At 31.2% G+C, this 20,007-nt stretch overlaps 2 protein-coding genes across 3 annotated transcripts; both read left to right on the top strand.

Moving 5' to 3' along the window:
* Window positions 1–2,330: 2,330 nt before the first annotated feature.
* Window positions 2,331–7,877, top strand: LOC125060266 (trans-Golgi network integral membrane protein 2-like). The gene is made up of 4 exons (XM_047665076.1): window positions 2,331–3,358; window positions 3,760–3,900; window positions 5,320–5,453; window positions 5,859–7,877. The coding sequence occupies exons 1-4, from the start codon at window positions 2,386–2,388 to the stop codon at window positions 5,994–5,996; spliced, it is 1,386 nt and encodes a 461-aa protein (XP_047521032.1). The 5' UTR covers window positions 2,331–2,385; the 3' UTR covers window positions 5,997–7,877.
* Window positions 7,878–12,787: 4,910 nt separating this feature from the next.
* On the top strand, window positions 12,788–19,306 carry LOC125060288 (27 kDa hemolymph protein-like). 2 transcript variants are annotated; one of them, XM_047665108.1, is made up of 7 exons: window positions 12,788–12,924; window positions 16,143–16,252; window positions 16,714–16,826; window positions 17,396–17,559; window positions 18,258–18,379; window positions 18,758–18,886; window positions 19,212–19,306. In XM_047665108.1, the coding sequence occupies exons 1-7, from the start codon at window positions 12,885–12,887 to the stop codon at window positions 19,260–19,262; spliced, it is 729 nt and encodes a 242-aa protein (XP_047521064.1). In that variant the 5' UTR covers window positions 12,788–12,884; the 3' UTR covers window positions 19,263–19,306. The 2 variants fall into 2 exon arrangements, with proteins under 2 accessions (XP_047521064.1, XP_047521065.1); XM_047665109.1 differs by lacking the exon at window positions 19,212–19,306 and adding an exon at window positions 18,999–19,185.
* Window positions 19,307–20,007: the final 701 nt, after the last annotated feature.

The following is a 20,007-nucleotide window of genomic DNA, read 5'->3' as shown; positions in this document are numbered from 1 at the left end:
CCTATCGCCGCATTTCCGGTGTTCCCAGTTCCACTCCTCTCTGTTACCCCTCATTCGGTCCGACTTGCTCTGTGGAGATTGTTTTATAAGATTATATTATATTATAGTGCTTTTCATGAAAGAAGTCCCGCGGTGATTTTTGGAACTAAATTTGACAGGTCGGCAATGTTGTCATTCGTCGATATTATCAAGTTCGTTTGTTGTGGTAGATTTTTGTGAATTTTTAACTAGCTTAGTGCATTTTAAAGATTGATTACAATGCCGAAAGTTGTAAAAAGTTCGGCTCGAGAAATGATATTAAAGGTGAAAGAGTTCTGTGAAGCGGAACATAAGAATCAAGGTTTAATATCGCTAAACAATGTTCGGAAGAGAGTTGCCGCCATAACAGGTACTTTTTAGAGTTGCCATTTAATAATTTTTTGCTGTATTGATGGGACTTTTATGATATAAATTCGTTTTTGCGACAAAATTGAACAAATACATAACGTAATGAAACTAGGTAACTGAAATTAAAACATATATTACATATTACATAAGCATTATAAACTTAAAGTTATTATTATTTTTAATTGTTCATAATTTAATTGCAGGTGTGTCAGAGAAAACTGTTAAACAAGAATTACAAACGAAGGTATAACAGCGGCGTGTACTTCGAAAAAATTTGTAACCCAATTATGCAATAAAACTGAATAAAAAATTGTATTGCTTTTCTTTACCCTATTTTCTCATCTTTTCCCTGCAAGTAGGTAGAACAGCACTAATATAAGTAAATAAAAATATACTTTTTACATAACAGAAATATTGTTTCATCGAAGTATCCAGAAAATAATATTATTTGATAAATTATAGGTCTACCAGAATCTGATGGCAAAAAAAAAATTTAAAAATTAGCGATTTTCATATGGCAACAAAAAAAAAATTCAGTTGTCAACTGAAATTTCGAGGAATTGTTTTTGTTTTGGCTTCAAATTTCCTTTAAAAAGTGGTGAAAATGTCGAAGAAACCTCTTCGATCGCAAGCAAGAAGTATTGTTTTTAATGTTTATCAAAGAATACTTGATCAACAAGGTGCAAAACATGCACAATCATCGATATTGAGCTATATGCAAGTGTTGACTGGTTAGTAGGAATGATACGTCTTGATACTTTGGTTTATTGGATTTTCGTGTGTATTATATTATGTAATTATATAAACTTTGGTTTATTTCAGGGGTTTCTAATACTACCATAAGACGAATTGTTGCCGAGGGCAGATCTAACAGAGGCGTATTTAGCCGTATTTATTTAGGTGGTTTTGATTTAGAATTGAAAAAAAAACTAAATATCAGATAGATGAGATTTTTAAATCACACGGCCACGATGTCTTGAGGCTCCCACCATATCATTGTACGTTAAACCCCATAGAATTAATCTGGGGAATAATGAAACAAACACTTGCGGGTAAAAACGTTACTATACCTGCAAGTAACATAAAATTTTTAACAGAGAAGAGATTTAAGAAGCTTACTCTCAAGTAGGGATCGATGAATGGCGAAAATCTTGTGAACATCTAATAAAAATTGAAAATCAGTTCATAGAACAAGAACAGTTAATTGAGATGCAGGAGGATAGGTTTATCTTAAATACTGCGTCTTCCTCTTCATATGAAGACTTTTTTATGGATGTGAAGTATTTGGAACCATTTTCAAGTTCTAATAGCCTATAATTAATTAATAAACTCATGAACAGAATAATTGGAGTTTTCATCTAAATTTCAAACCCCAAATTCGTCACAGTAAAATTTTCAAAACTTATCCTTGATCATTGGATAAATTTGTATATTTGCATGTATCACATACAATCAGCCGCTTTAAGGGGAAAAAAGTATCAAAACGTTTTACTCCAATTTCCCCAGTATTGCTAGCGTCAATTTCTTTTTTCCCTTTTTGCCATCAGATCCTGGTAGACCTATACATCTGCTAAGTGTAAATAAAATAGGTAAATTTTTTACTCATAAATGGCAACATTACGTCATGCGATTGCAGCGCCGCGTCTGGGGGACTTCTTTCATGAAAAGGACTATAGTCTATACTATCGCGATTGATAGTTGACAGTGGACATTTTCACGGACGTCAGCCAAGTGACGAGATAGTACGATTAGGTTTAATTATCAATAGTCAACCTTAAGTCTGAAGTTTCAACTCTTAACTCTCAAAGCTATAAAATCCAAAATATACTATAATATGATATTTAGTAATTCATGTTAAAGTGTTACATACCAACTTTGTATTTTTTTTAAAATCTAACCGCAAGCAAAAAGTGGTAAACCGAAACAGGTTTTTTACTTATTCCATACTGTTACAGTAACATATGTATAAGTTTTCACGGTGATAATTGTGTAGAGAGAATGGCCAAATACTTTTTACTGTTATTGCAATTACTATGCCTTGCCTTGGCATTACCTGTCGAAAAGAACACGACACAAATACAAAACGCTAACATAACAAAAGATTTATTTAGTTTAGCTAAGAGTTGCGAAAACTCATTCTTGGCCGAATTAATTAAAAGTCAGTTGGAATACTGCAAAACTACGCCAGGAGAAAATCATGTAAATCTGGATTGTTTAATATTTTATGAAATAAACAGTCAATTATGTACAGCATTTGGTCGATCAGAAATGGATCTAAAATTAAATTACACCAACAAAATAAATCTTACTTACAATGTACTAACATTATGTGAAGATGCAAAAGAATGGAAATCTATTACACCACAGTACAAAGCTATTTTGGACACATTATTCAAAACAAAAGTGGTTTGTGTTAGAGTGTGTAGTATTCATGATACATTTAGTGAAGATTCAAACTTTTTCTGTAAATATTTTAAATGGGGTACAGATTTGCTAACGCTACAAAAAAAGTCTATAGCAGAAGTTAGTACCAACGAACCCCCTAACCTAGATGTTTTACCTGAAACTAAGTCTGAAGAAGCTATAACAACAAACAATGCTCCTATTTCACAAATTTTAAATAATGAGTCACAACAACATAAGGATTTGTCTGAAAAATCTACTAAGCAGGAAATTCCTATACTAACTGATGTAATAAAGCAAGATACAACTAAAAAGAGTCAACCAGTAGCTAATATATCAACAACAAAAGTGGAAGAAAAGGAGCCAAGTGAGATAAATGATATAGCACAATCAAACTTAATATCCAACAAAAAACCCACAAACATAGAAGAAACATTAAAAGTTGATGTTGATAAGGAAATTAAAGATATTGAGAAAGAAAATGATTTTAAACCAGTGGCTGATAATCCAAAAGCTAATCTTGAACAGGATTTGGATGATACAAACAATGATTTTGGAAATGACCTTGGTAAGAGTTCATTACACAACTTATTATAATTGATAATTGGAAGTCATAAAGTACCATCTTATTAATTATATTTCTTAGCAAATGGGTCGATTATAAATAGAAACATTGCTTTACATTTTTTAAGAAGGAATCTTATTATTTAAAAACCAAACTTATCATCTCTCTAAAAAGTATTAATAATTCATTTGTACTAGCATACATCACATTGAACAAGTGAAGGTAACCCATGGTCATTAAGAAATATTATCAGTAAAACAGATTTAAAAATGCATTATTATTTTCCAACGTCCCACCTAGCCCTAAGTGTGGAATCTAAACACTATGTTCAGAAAATTGGATACTTCAGCATGTAAGGCATACTCCTGTTAAGGAACTTTGTGACAATTTTTTTTGGTTTTTAGATTCAGATGACGATCCACTATCAGATGCAGACAATATTAATGACGGAAATGAACTGGAGCCAAAAATCGAAAAGCCCTTAAAGGAGAATTCTAGTATCAATAAATTACCACACACATCATTTATGGATATCCCCCAAAGAGGTAAATGCATTTTATTCATCTTTATTCAGCTTATGTAAAGTCAGTATTTATTTAAAATAATAGAATGACTAAAACTTAGATGCGACTTTAGCTATAAAATAATTTCTCCTTATGACATGAATGAACTAAATATAATCTCTATTTGAGCCATAGAGCAGTATTAATGTTATTTTTAACTTATGATATAAATCAGTTTTTTGATAAATATATGTTATAGTAAATAATACTAGTGACATTTAGAGATACAATTTTAACTAGTATAAAAATATTAATTGTTTAAAGGCCTTTGAGAGGACAACACATTTGAATAAAACTTTGATAAAATCAAATTGATTATATTATTTATCTATCAATTTAGTCTCTTGCTTTGCTTCAATTTTTTTAAACTATATATTGTATCTAATAAATTGTTATCTTTCAATCAGATAAAGAACTAAAAAAAAACTGATATAGTTTGTGATAAATTATAATGATAATTATCAATTATGTTAAATGTATAACATTAAAACTGTACTATTTAAACAGCTGGCTAAAAAACCTTGAAATAAATGCCTTTGTGCAATATTACTATAGTCCCAATAAAATGTTTATGTAAATGCTATTATATTATAACAATTGCTGCTTCCTTTGATTTTAAAGGCTTTGTTTTCTCAGGCGAACATTGGTGTAAATATTAATATTATGTTTCACAACACTCTTCCAACTTACTGTAACCTTGTTTATCACGGTTTTAATGAGGTTTAAGTTTTAATTATTAATATTTATTTTATTTTGTGGTTGCTTTTTAATTTTTTCCCTTGCTTTATGTTCTAATATAACTGATGTGTATGTGTGTAAGTTTGTGATGTAATATTTCCTTGTATTATTTTATGAGTACTCATTGTTTTAGAACTTATAAATAAAAAAAATAATCAGTTTATTAATGATGAAGTATAAATGAAACTATTGCATTTTAATGAAACACATCTTAGTAATAATATAGGAAAGCAAATTTGTCACCTCACCAGTGCAGATAAACTCAAACTCTAAATAACTTTATTCATATACTAGTGGACCCGACAGACGTTGTCTGCATGATATTTCAAGCAATTAGTAAAGCAAAGTATGAAAGTACCGACTGCAGCGCCATCTGGCGGGCTGATTTGTGAATCTAAATCATTCCCAGATCCCCTTGAACACACACAAAAAATTTCATCAAAATCGGTCCAGTCGTTTGAGAGAAGTTCAGTGACATACACACTCACAGAAGAATTATATATATAAAGATGTAACCTAGTACACTTATGAACGTCACCAGAAAAGATGTTAAATTGATTCCAAATTTACATTAACTACCAGTTCGCAAGTCAAGGGCGTAGAGCGGGAAGCGCGAAACAGCTCTGTTTTTATTCTCTTGTTTATTATTATTATTAATTACAGAAGTGTATCCCAATGCAATACAAGACACTATGTCGGAGGAGGATGACCACTTCTTTCCATTCTTCCTGACAAGCATTGTTTTCGTGGTTCTCCTTTATATTCTATATCATAACAAGAGCAGACTTACAAAACTGGTAAGAACTTTTATAACATATTTTTATTTTCATTAAACTTATTATTTTTTTATTAATTTGGAATCACAGGGTTGATTTAAGAATTTCAAGAATATTCAAGTCTTTCACATTTTGATAAAAAAAATAAAAACCTGTTATTAGTATTTATGAATACTAAATACATAAAAATGTATGTAAGCAAGTAATTTTTCAAAGGGATTTATTGTAGTATTAGCAAAATACTGATACATATATACACTTTTTCACTATCTGTTTTTCACAAATCTAAAAGGGATTATAGTTTTTGATTTTGACGCCCTCTAGTTTGTTTAAGTCTAACTACGTTAATTCTGAAGATTCTGAAACAAAACTTAGTGCTAAGTTACATACATGCATAGATATGATATTTTATTTGTTTTTTTTTAGATTTTGGGTCTCATTGTAGAAGGACGTCAAACGAATCGCAGAAGAAATAGCCGAGGTCATGCGTATAGACGACTCGACACTCTTGAGCAAGCAATGAGTGCCAATAGTACAGCGCCACCTAGTAAAATTATATACTAAACATAAAATAGATATAAAAGTACAGAACATGAAATTCGAGTGCTTATAGGCAAAACATTTTTAAAAATGTTTTAAAAACACCTACGCTTCGTAGAAACTACGATTGTATTTTGAATATTGATCCCTGGTTTTGCTCATAGGATATTGTAACCTGTAATTTAACTTTACAATACGAACGATATTTATTTGTGTTTAGGTTACAAATACCCTCTTTAAGTTTACAACTGAAATTTTTCATACAAAATTGATTTTATTTTATTTAACTATACAAAGGGAATTTAGTGAGAAAAAATAATAATAAAAAGTCAAAGTCATATGTCGAAAGATGACACAAATACTTCAATGTATGCAATAAATATTATTAAAGGATGACATAAGTACCAAGTACTCGATAAACATGTTCAAATATTTTTTTACATATTACCATACACCTTTAATAGCTCTTGAAGTTCTTGTACTTTCGTAATTTCTTTGAAAATAGGTATTAACAAAATTCATCATGTTTAATTTAATAACCTCAAATATTGTATATGTGGGTTGGGGACAACATAATAATGTTTTTTTACAGATGTAATCATTATGAATTATTTTAGTATGGCAACTTGTCGTTTTATATTTTTTAAACAACTATAGCTTTTTAAAAATGGCCAGTTGTATGTAATAACTAAAATTAAATAAAAAAAACTCGAATCATAATAATTTTGTACGATATTGTTAATTATGGCGCAAAACTTATCCTACGCTTCTAGTCTTATATTCATTTGCATTAACTTCTCTTTTCTGATTAAATAGTACAATCGTGAATTTTCTTTCGTTGTATTAAAATATTCGTAATGAATACGTATTTAAGTATTAGTTTGAAGGAACGTTTTGTCTATACTTCTTAGTGGCGCCGTCTAACGAAAGTTCTCAATTGTATGTTTGATGATGCACTTTGCTTATAAGGAAGTGAAAAGTACAATATTATAGATATTTAAAACAATTTCAATGTTGAATTAAGTATGTAAATCCCGTTTAATACGATTTTATAAGGGCGCGAAAAAACGTGTTAGCGACAATAATGACATTTTACCTTAAACAGCTGACGTAATATTACGAAAAATTGTATTAAGTCTCTACAATTATTTTTAGCGCGGCGAAAGCAAGAAACAATAGAACAAGTCTGTCATGACGTAAGAGCCGTATTTTAAAATTACTAAATATATATAAATCAAATTTCTAATAACAACACAATCCAACACGTTTTTGTATAATTACTGTAATATTTGGCAGTTCTTCGTTTTTTTTTAAATTTAAATAGATCTTGTTTGACGCATGTAAAGAATGTTTTTTTTTTGACGGCATAGATATCTTCAGGCCATACAGCGTATTAAGCGGGCTTTACTTTATTATGAAATTATTTATGGAACAAAATTCTATTATATTTAGATCTCCGTAGTTGTTAGATATCCATTTTTGTAATATTTACACTAATTTATGGATTTTTTACTCTAATTCCTTTAGAGCTAAATAAGTTCAGTTTCTTACGGTTGTAGCTGCTATTCATATTCTGAAACGTACATACTTAGGGGTTTAAGCACGATTTTACTTACATTACAGGCTGTCAAGTATAACTTGGGCTAGGACCCCAACGCTGAAACTAAGGTAAAACTAAATTTTCTTCAAAGCTACATTGAAAATAATATAAGTTTTTTAAATTGTTGTTTGTTTAACTGAACACTGAACGCCGCTTCAAAGACTAAAAACTTTGTAAATTGTCATCTGTCAAATTAGTTTACCTCGCGCCAAGTTATTCTTGCCAGATTTGTATATTTAGGAGCGAAATTTTAAGTAAAATATTTTTTACGTTTATTTCTATTATTAATAAAGTTTTAAATAATATGTGTTTTTATTATATTTAATTTAAAATCACTTGGGCAAGTGATCATACATACCCACAATCATTATAGTGTGCTAATTCAACTCAAGCTAATTTTCTGGGCCTGTTTCATAGTAATTTTTCCTAAAATTCTAGCTTTCCTGTGTAGGCAATACTACCATATACTGTAACCATTTTAATTTAAGCAGACTTATTTTTTATTATACACCCTGTATGCCCACAGATGCGATAATAAATAGCATTTGAAGAGTCATAAAGATCTATATTTACGACAAATACATTTTGATGTAAAATACAGAAATGCGATGCCGACTGTACTTATACCAATAATACGTTGATAAAAGTACATTATCATCGATACAGGATATGTCAATTGGTAGAAATTAGTCTAAGTAGTCTGTTTTCCGCTGTACAATGTCGTTCATTAACACATTTAATTTCCCCGTTTGAAAATTCAGAGTTAGTTTAAACGAGATAATATAGCTTATGCAAAAAGGTTGCACCTTGCTACTCCATGGTTTTTAAGTCGAAATTGTTACTAACCTATATACAGATATCTTGGATAAATTAAAAACAGACCACATTTTTGAAGTTATACTTCTTCAGGCGCGTTATGAAAAATTGATGAGAGTGAAATTTTGCGATGCGCGCGCACCGTGACACAAAATTAACAGAAAGAAGTTAGTGGCGCATGTTGGCACGCACGCCGCCTCTGTTCACTGTCAACTGAACTTTATTGACTTTAATGACTCCTTTTCCAGTCTTTGATTAATTATTTAATTGTAACTAATTATATGCATGCAATCAAAAACTATTTTAATAATGCCAAAGAAGTAGAACTTCTTACGCGCGTACATAAGTACACGCACCCTTTTTTTTCATATTTCATCGTGCATGCATCGATTATTAAGCTTCAAATTTTGCAATTAAGACATTTATTTGTTACTGGGCTGTGGTTAACCTAGTGCACTCGGATATCGCACGTTGGAACCCCGCGTAATGGATTTAGTTTTTATGTTTACTCTTGTTGGTACAGTAACAGAAATTGTCAGGGAACCGGCATGTCTTATAGTCCAGTCAGTCAAGACAATTAATTCATTATAATTCCAAAAGTTTTCAAATTTTGATGTAAGGTCGGGAGTGGTATTAAAACAAACTATCAAATTTTGCAACCTGCTCTGCGGTCCGGAACATTGTTAAAAATGCATAAAATGATAATTTGCTCAGTTCTTGAGACCAAAATTCCAAAAGTTCTGCAAAGTTGGAGTGGTGTTAAATATATTATTTTACATCACGTGTTAAATTTGCAACCAATTTAAGTGTACGGAACATTTTTTGTTATTAAAAATTAATGTTTTTCTTTATTAAACTGAAGGAAAACGTTCCAAAAGTTCTGCAAATTTGACAGATATATCGAAAATAAAATAAATAACAAAAAATGTTCCGTACACTTAGGTTGGTTGCAAATTTTATACGTGATATGAAATATTATATCGAAAACTTCCCCAAGTTTGCAGAACTTTTGGAATTTTTTTCACGCAAAAATTAATTTAATTGCAATTTTAACAATGTTCCGGACTGCGGACAAGGTTGCAAAATGAGATTTATTGTCGTCCCAATGTACCATTCACTTGACCGAAGTTTGAAAACTTTTGGAATTATTATCAAATTTTCGATTTCGAATGTCTATAATGACTGGTCTATTAGGGTTATTTGAAAGCGAGACTTAGCGCTAAGTGTGACTACCGTATGTTTATGTATGTTAAAAGGTAATTGATATATAAAATCGACGACATGTACCCGACACAAAAGTCTGCAGCTCTATCTATAATTCAAAGAAACAGGCGCTGAAATATACTATCTATCGTTACAGAACTTCAAACAAATTACTTAATATTGCCTTAGATTTAAAAAGGCGTAACAGACTCCATAATATAATAGTTTATAACTTTTGTTAATCTTAAACCAAGTCATCCACAATTTATAACCTTGATAATGAGCTATCACTATCGCGAAATATAACGCTTGGGGTCATCCGCCAATACGTCTTGACAATACACTTGTTAAGTTTGATACTGCACATTTGTAGGGAGCTATTCTGTTACAACTGCATTTCTTTTATAGGCAAGTCAATTGGGTCAATTGGGTCATTATCCCGCCCCACACCAAATGCACCGCTATCTACTGTCATTACTTATCTTTTATATTTTAATGTATGAAAGCTATACGCTTTTGTAGAGAGCATCAGAAGGTTAAAAACCTCATAAAGGTGGACTGGAATGAATATTCAACAAATTGGCTTTCTTACAGTTAAACAAAAGATTAATTATAGGTTAAAGTTGTAGTGCTTAGACAGTCTGTGTTTGGTTCTTTTAGTGTATCCGCAGCTTCCACGTGATCGCGATTCTGCGAGTTAAATTCTGATTACATAAAGGATATTCAGTATCAAAGATATGGCAGTTGCTAGACTTCAAATTTTGTAATAATTACACTTATTTATGGATTTTTGAATTGAAAACTTCTTTAGCGGCGTTGTACTCTTTTTGGAATGGGTATAAAATGTTAAACTCGCGTCAGGACAAATTCGTAAGACGGATGTTTTTTCAAAGGATTATGATCCTTCGTGCTATATAGTTACGGTTTTAATTCATTTGTCTCTTTCCTCAGATACATTGATGCATGTCGACTTGGATCTTAAGTCAATACATCAAGGTTTAATTTTGTGAAACGTCTAAAGCTTTATTATTAACGATTTGGTCAGACTGACGCGAATAAAAAATGGCAACTTAAAAAATAGTGAATTTTCCAAATTGAATTATTTAATACCAATTTTAATTATTTTGTGTAGGTTTCGTAAGACGGATGGAGAGTAGACAGCTGGGGCGGCGTATTTAATGTAATATAAATTGTCATGTATGTGTACGACAGCGCAATATATAAATATTGTATTCTACCACTTTTTTTTTTTAATTTCTTTATTTTACAAAAAATATATAATACAATCATAACAAGTTACATTAGCAAACCGCTGTGGTTTATATTAATAATAAACATAAATGATAGTACTTTTATACTGATAATTAAAGCAATTCGTGCAAAATTATTCCCTAACCATTCCAAAATATCAAAAATGCACAACGTTAATATTCAAGTTTTCACTTCTGCCGGCACTCCCGGAGTGCAACCCGTCGTTTTTTTTATCCTACTTCTTTTAGAGCTAAATAAATAGTATTTCTTCTTGATCTTATTCTGAAACGTAACATTTCAGGTTTATGGACGATTTTTACTTACTACATATATATAAACAATTCTGTATCAAGTATTCTGTATCTTTTTTTCAATCAGATGTCGTATTTAAATAGTGGGATGTGACGGAAGAGTCAATATTGACTTCCATCAATCAATAAAAGAAACTGGTGGATATCATATATTTTTACTTTTTGTCGGGTTAACAAAATCCATGCTCAAGCATTGTGACACCCAGCCGTTAAACTCTTACAAATCTCTCCAAAGTATGTTGTCACCGTGAAGTACTTACGTACGCAACAAAGTCTTTGTATATTATGACATAATTATTAAAACTCGCATTAAGTATCTTTATGTAAAGGAGTTAGAACCATATAAAATCGCAACCATTTAAAGAAGCTGGAACTGAATAATTTATAGATTCTACCGTCATGACGTTGTTATTTTTTAATGACGATCAATTAATAAAAAATCTTAGTTTGCCATTTAACATAAATATTTGTTAATAAATTCATACTTAGGAATAATTATTGTGATAAATTAATAAAAACATCGAGTACGTTTTATTTAATTTAAACTGGGTATTAAGATCGTGAGTTTTATTAATATTTAAATAAATCGCCTCCTTAGATTTTAAGTTTAGTATTTTCTAACGTTTCTCACATCAGCACGCATGAAACTCCGTCTTCTATCGCGCAGCCCGGACAGACAACGACCACTATCGAAGCCATGACGTGTTTAAGCTATCACGAAATATGCCTAAAAGGAGTATTAGGTATTACTTAGTTAAGGCCCTATCCCAGCACGGACTGCGGGGCGCAGTGGAGAGCTGGAGCACTGAGGCGCGCCGTAATAACAATTAGTTATGTAAAACATTAAATTAATGTAATTTTATCAATTTTTTTTCTGAAATAGATCGGCTTGCGATAAAATATATCGTGTAAATTTCAAAATCATGTTCTATTTAAATTTTCGTCATAAACTGAATTCAAAGTGTCATAAATTGCCTGTGTTTGGATTTTTTTTCTATCGAGCGTTATTTAAATAATTTAGAGTTATTTAAATCGTGTATCGATCTTTCAAAATGGATACATAAACTACTCAACTCCACCATATATTTTTTCATTCGCCCTACTTCAAGAAACGATGACAAAAAATGAAATGAAACAATGTAGTTACTAACTTTTTTGAAGTTTGGCGACCGGATAGGTCCTTAAATGTGTTTAATAATTCTTACAGTTTTTTTTCTTTTGTAAATGTTTGAACATTTTGGTTTATATTATGTATTCCATCTTTGGCAATATCTTTAGTATAATTGTTTTTTTTTGTTATAAATAATTGATGTTAGCTATAAGATTACGAAATAAATTAAACTTTCAACAATGATATAAAGCGATACTTTTGAATGAACATAAAAATGTTCGATCAAACAAAAAGGTATAAATATATATACGTAAGTTCGTTCGAGAAAGTAATTCTTAAAAGCTAACTGTTACTTAACATAAATAATACGTATGATTCTTTTATATTTACACCATATAGTTTCAAGTACTTAATCTAGTTATTCCTGGCTGAATTTTATATTTAAATTTTAAACTATACATAAGAGTCGTGCAATATGAATGATAAGCATGTTCGACATATTATCGTGTGCATGAGGATAGGTCATTCACTGAGTCAATGGTGGATGCCAATAAATTGTGGAGTCCGATGTCACTACTTCAGTCTTGCTGTAACTTGGCTCGGATCAAACGTCGTTCAACATGGCTTTTAAAGTGTTCATCTTTGCCTTATTGGCTGTCGGTAAGTTTTAATTTAAAAAATACTTGTATTAAGTAAGTATTAATAAATAATAGTTTAAAAAAACTAAAAAAATTTCAGCCTAAATAAGGAATTAATTTTCACTTTTTAGTTTGATGTGCTTTAAAAGCGTGTTTTTTTAGTTTTTTTTAACAATTATTTATTTTTTAGTTTAATTTTTTTAATTTTTTTTACGGATTATTGCATTGCCATCTTTGACAGGTGCGCAAAGTTTGAATTAAATCTGTCCGTTAAAAGTGGGTCAAAATCGAGTCCGAAGGAGTCGGTTATATACAAGTAACCTACACATAAAATGTGTATATTATTTATATTTGTTTATATTTTAAAATAGTGCGTAATACTGATTTCTAGAATTAAGCTAATAACGCGATTTAAAATCTTAACGGATTTACGTGAATTTATCGTTACATAATTCTCATCTATAAGGCCTTTTTTTAAATGTGTAAAGCTCGTAAACCAAAGACAATTAGACACCATAAACTAAATAAGACAAAAAAAAAACGTTTTTTAAAATAAGTGTCAAAGTATATCGTTATGAATTAGTAGGTGCATTGACGACACTTCGTTCTGTGCATGTTAGACCCCTGCTTCCTGTGCAGGCCATTTACCAATTTACTCCGGCACTCACTCACTATTATTAGGCTAATTTTTACATTGTATCACTCATGTTCTTGGCACCAACTTAGGGTGAGATTCAGAAACGATACTTTAACTATAACTCCTATATGTGAATATCCACTTTTGACGAACAAAAGTCATACTATTAGTAGTAGATCATAGGTTCCCCACAACCGTATTTATTTCGCGTTGGTGGTAGGCTCTTAAAAAAATTGAAAAAAATTGAAATACCTTGAAAAAATTACAGCTTGTCTGCCACATTGTTCGTTTCGGGGAATTATTAGTAAGCAAGAACTCACTTTATTTGTTTCACGGCTTTTTAACGGTGGAAACGATTTGTGTTTGTTGTATCTAGGGGTAGAAAGAATATATAGCACCACCTTAACAAATACGTTGTGCTAAATATACCGTCCTTTCGGAGACGACGAGACATTTTTATATGTTTGCAGAGGGAATTCACAAAATCGATATTTCTATATTTTGACACAAGTGAACTTAGCTATAATATTAACGTCCCGATACCTAAAGTATTCTTTTGATCCTACCGAACTAGCACGCCAGTGCGAGGCGCTGTCGTTTTTTACCGATGTCTAGTATGAATAAATTTGCAAGGGTGTTAAATTTATGGACTCATTTTACCTAAATTTGTTTGTACGAAAAAATGGGTTTCTGAATTATTAACGTTTTCCTTGTACTTTTACTTTAATATGTATATTGGCACTGATATCCTTTAAATAAAAAAAGAGACGTTGTATATACATATATGTATCGTTAAATTTTACGTAATTACCACTTGCCCAACCACATTTCCATTTTTTAATACAACCGTCGGATTGGTAAGAACTGTTAAGATACTTGTATACATGACGTGTGTCTGAATATTTCATCATGAGCTTGGACTGGAGACACAAATTTACGATACTTTATGTTCAAGTGGATAAGCGGGAATAGTTTTGAATAAAAAAGATTTTATTAAATTATTGTCATCTTAATTCGTATATTATTATTACATATTATGTTATTTTTAATACTCACCATTAGAATCTAATAAAGATCAGATGAGGAAAACAGAAATTAAATTACATACTGGTTTGTGCTTTTAAGGCGCTGAGAATCTCATAGCATAATAACAATATATGTAAATCTGCATAGTTTAAACAGTTTTACCTACTTTTACGGTAAAATCTACAGACAAGGCATAGCGCTATGAATGTCTTCCGTTTGTCGCGTTTGACTACTGATTAATATTTATTTATTTATACTTTACCTTATACAAAAACATACATATAAAAAAAAATCTAAAAAGCAGGTTACATAATATATAAGGCAACGGGCGACCTTATCGCTAACAAGCGATTTCTTCCAGGCAACCCTAATATGGAACAATAAAAAATAAACACCTAAAGAGGGTAAAGTACAAGAAGCGCATTATTATTGTGTCATTTAAATCGATAATAGAACACAAGAACAATATGTCTTCCCCATTATAGAGACTGTAATTAGTGCTATTGATTATTAAATATCATTTTTAGTAAATTAGATTAGACTTAAATTACTTATTAGTCTTAAGATAGGCTAGATCGTAATGTTCCATGATAAAAAGACAATGTATTAAAAAAATATTATGTAAAAAGCGGATTTCATCAGCGTGAGTACAAAGAAGCGCTTTAAAATAAAACTAAAATAAAAATAAACGCGACACACATTTTATTTTTAATTCGAGATTTCGTGTACTTTAATGGGAGTCGCTGACGCAAGATTCGTTTAATATAAATGCGATGTGCCTGCATTCTACAAAGTCGAAATCAAATGAACATGTAAACTTGTTTACTTATATCACAATAACATTTTACTTCGTTAATTAGTGAAATGTAAATATCATAGTTAAAGTAATTATTATTTTGTTTGATAAAGATAATGGGTTAAAGGGTCGTATTGATACACGCGCATGGAATTAAGATAATGCTTTTGTTTCGTAATGATTAATAATTTAAATAAATAAATGTCATATGAAAGATGGTGCTATTATGTGGAGCGATTCAGTGGCTACTGAAACTAGGGAATCAGTACCTACGCGGATGTCAATCAACCACTCATTTATACTTATATCAGAAATACAAAATACATACATTATAGTTTTTCTTAATCTACGATAACCGATTGTATGTGCCTACTGGCGAAGGCCTAAGCCATTTTTCCATATTGTATACCAATCTCGTCCAGGTCTTGGTCTTTCCGGCCATTTTCATCGGCCCACCTATTAAATTGCCTACCTCTGTTTCTTTTATTGAGTCTTGATTGCCATAGTGTTAACTGAAACACATATATTATATGTTGTCACACATACATGTACTCAAATAAGCCTTTTAAGTTGTTTGGTTCGTGATTGTGTATCACCTCATATCGTGTTCTAATAAATATTAAATAGATAGTTATGGCCAGATAAAACATGTATCTCTGTAAAACCTACATCACAAAGAATCCGGAACATATGAAAACCTAGTTCAAATATAGTTATTTTAACGTAGACTTAAGAATAATTAAATCGTCATCGCCATTAATATAAATGTTAATGATTTTAGGTGTGTTCGCCGAATACCAGATCACTGAGGAACAGCGCAACCAAGTCAAACAAGTAATTGCCGATACGTGTAAAAGGAATGGCGCTGAAGGAAAAGTCGACGAAATCACAGTATGTATTTTTGTTACAAATCGTCATAGTCGTAGAATAGTGACGGATCTGACAAATAGTAAACTTTACAGGGCAGCCATTTCAAAATAATATAATCATGTTGATTTTTTTTTAATGTAGCCGTAATACTTATTCAACTATAATAATATATATATAATACATTGAATATCTAAATATATATACAGACTGTTTTACCGACGTTTGAACAGATATTCAGGGTGTCGGTTTTTTGTGACGGTGTGCGCGCACATCGTAAAAATTTACTCTCATCATTTTTCCTAACGCGCCAAAAGAAGTATAACTTTAAAAAATATGGAAATACATTCGGAGGACACTTCTGTAAGGTTGAGATAGTTATAAAAACAATTCTTGATAAAAGTAACAAAGTAAGCACACATATCACTGGCCGTTGACCTTAAATGATAAATTAAAGTGATAATGACAAAGTTCCTTGATTTTAGACAACCGTGCACACTTTTATTGACTGTGTCAAGGGTTTATTCAACTTGGAAACCATTAAGAAGGAAATAGAAGAAGCCAAACCCAACGGCGCTCTTGATGAGGTCTTTAAGAAGTAAGTACCTTTAGAACGAAGAGTGATCTTATACGAAGAATGTAGTTTTTCCTATTTATTATCCATGTTTCGAAATTGTCTATAAAACCATACAATTTTACATGGCTAACGTTTGTTTTGCCATGTATATTATTTCTAGGAAACATATTTTTTTTTGGGGTGGACACTCCTTAGGAGTTTGAAATATATATAGTAACCGATTCTCAGACTCACTGAATATGCATAAAAAATATCATAAGAATCGGTCGGGCCATTTCGGAGGAGTATGGAAACGAACTTTGTGAACCTTTTATAAGGAAAATATTGTAAAAATATAAAAGTAGTATTGCAGGTCCTTACAAACATTTTGTAAAACAAAAAACTTAGCGGTTAAAAAGAGTGGTGGAGAATTTATTGCCAGTTCTTACCTTCCGTTCTACGTTATGATTTGAGAACTGGCAGTAAATGTAAAATTAGAAGCATTAAATATGTATTTCATTATTGACGTTCATAAGTGTACATTGTGTTACCAAAATAAATAAACGACTTTGAATTTTGTAACAAATTATAATTAATATTAATTTCATCAGATACTGCGCAAAGTCTCCAGAGCTGAAAACCTGCATCAGCACACTGATTGACGGCGTGTCTCCATGTCTGGATAGCAGTATCCGCGAAAACATCGGCACTGGAAAGAACGCTACATCACAACTTATTGACTTTGTCTGCCATAAGGATGGTGATAGGATCGCGTGTAAGTATCTTTACAACTTACTTATTTAATACAGTATTATTAGACTCAGGTCACTAGACATTATTTATATAAAAAGTAGTATAATCTCTGTAAACGTTTTTGTCGATTGTAACTTCTAAACAGTAAAACTGTTTTGAGTGGATTTCTTGTATTTCTGTTTGCAAGAACGTCACAACCATGAACGTCACCAGAAGGGCCAGGTTATGCAGCCTTCTAGAGTATTAACTTTTTTTAAATTAATTTGGTTAAATTAATTTTTATTGCTTCTATCTTAGTTACTGTGATTATATGTTTTATTTATTGTAGGGTTAAGACCTCGTTTATGTCACAACCCAATATTAAAGTCGACTGTATAATACATACTTACATTCAATATTAGATTTTTATAACAATAAAACAAAAACCGGAAGCAGAAACCGAAGAAATTCTAGGGTATTGGGCATATCGACAAAAATGGGATTTGTATAGAAATCGTAACGTTAAATTTTTAATTTATACGTAACGATAGCATCCACGCCACTTTTGTTTGACATTCCTGCGTCGGTAGTCTATAACTCCCAATAGATATAATATGTTATAAATAGACTACTCGTAGAATAAAAACGCCAGCGAATCTAGGACCTCTAGGACGGAAGCGGTAAAAAATTATACACACTTCAAAATGAAAACAAAACACAACTATATTATTATAATTCCAGTGTTCATCGCTGAAGAGGGTCCCCAATGTTTCCAAGAGAAGACTAGTGCCATCCGCGGGTGTGCTGAAAAGGCGAAGGAAGGCATCACCGGCGTCGAAGCCGTCAAGAAACTGACTATTGATGTATGAAAACCTCTTTACTTGTATTCGTAGAGCGCTGGGCTATTCTAAATACAGCAACTTGAATAGTCGTTTCTATGCGAAGGCAACTTTGACATAGGAGTCTTGAGTCTTACGGGATGTTTTCTCTGTACGAGCATTAAAACAAGATCTCTGTTGAGTCGAGGCTGTCGGAACAGTATCTTTAATAATAATATACTAACACTAGTCCGTAAGTTTATACTAATATAATGATGGATTATTTTATCTGAACAAATAAATAAATAATAATATATAGACGTACAAAAAACACGCTCAAGTTTCTAACGTTCTAAGTAACAGTACCTACATGCGTCGAGAATCGTATTTCTTGCTAACAACGCCATCTATCGCTCATTTCAGGAACAATGCGCTAAGTTTGACAGCTTAACATCGTGCATCGTGAAGGCTCTTGAGGAGTGCACTTCTCCCACACCTGGCAACATGGCCGAGTCCTTATTCAGATATATGAAGAACGGCTCTCCTTGCAAGGTGAGAAATGCGTCCAATTAACACCACGTTTTTTATGTATGAATACCACCAACGAGCATTCCAAAACAGAATTTAAACAAATTTTTTTTATTAATTGTATTTATTGTTTCAGAAAAACTAATAGGAGATATAACATCATACTAATACTAAAAAAAAAACAATAAAATTTCATTTTAAAAAACTTGCCGTTTTATTTAGCTGTGTATAAATATTCTGGTGAAATAGGTACTTTCGGGTAAATTTTAGAAAAACCATTGTAGACTGAATGTTAAGTTTAAATAAAAATGGTAACAGTTGTATTTTTCGTACATTTCTTTCATTTCAGGTTCAGTTTCGTGATCTGAAGGGAACGTTTTGTTTTGGAAGGGAAGGCTAGAATAGGGAAATCCAATTCAGATTAAATAAAACACGTAATCACAATTTAAACTTTAATTCAGCTACACCATGTTCACAAAAGCTTAACACCAATTCCTAAGTAAAGTTATATAAAAATTAAAAAAATATTGAAATACCTGGAACGTAAAAACGGAATAATTTACAATAACAGAAGTTGCTTTTCATTACCTTAATCAAAGACCTTAATCAGAACAAACAAAACACGTATAATGGAGCTGCCAAAAATGAAAATACTACTACAAAGTATACATTACATATAAAAATATAGCAACACGATTTTAATATAAAAATATATTTTAATAAGCTGCCGAAAAATAGCGACCATAAAATGCCATTTTAACTATATTCTAAAGCGAACGATAACGGTCGAATCGTAGTTTCTACGATATTATTAAACAATAAGATTTAATCACATTAGCGATGAATGGAAGGATTTTTTGGCAATTAGATATGATCTACGACGATATGTAAGACTAAGGTGTATGTTAAATGTATAAAGGGAGCGTTCAAGTATTACGTAACGCAATTTTTGGAGATTATTGACCTCCCCCCCATGTAACTCGCCGTAACGTTTTTCAGTACCCAAGTACAGTACTGTACCCAAGTATAGTAAAACGTTTCGTGACCACCTAGTGACTCTTTAGTTACTATTACATATGTGGTGTAAGTCGAAAAAAATATTAACAATAACGCGTAATTTAATCCCCGCATCGTAACGTTTTACA

This window comes from Pieris napi, chromosome 21 (assembly GCF_905475465.1).
Source record: "Pieris napi chromosome 21, ilPieNapi1.2, whole genome shotgun sequence".
Classification (NCBI taxonomy): domain Eukaryota; kingdom Metazoa; phylum Arthropoda; class Insecta; order Lepidoptera; family Pieridae; genus Pieris; species Pieris napi.
This window is presented reverse-complemented; position numbering and strand designations above follow the sequence as displayed.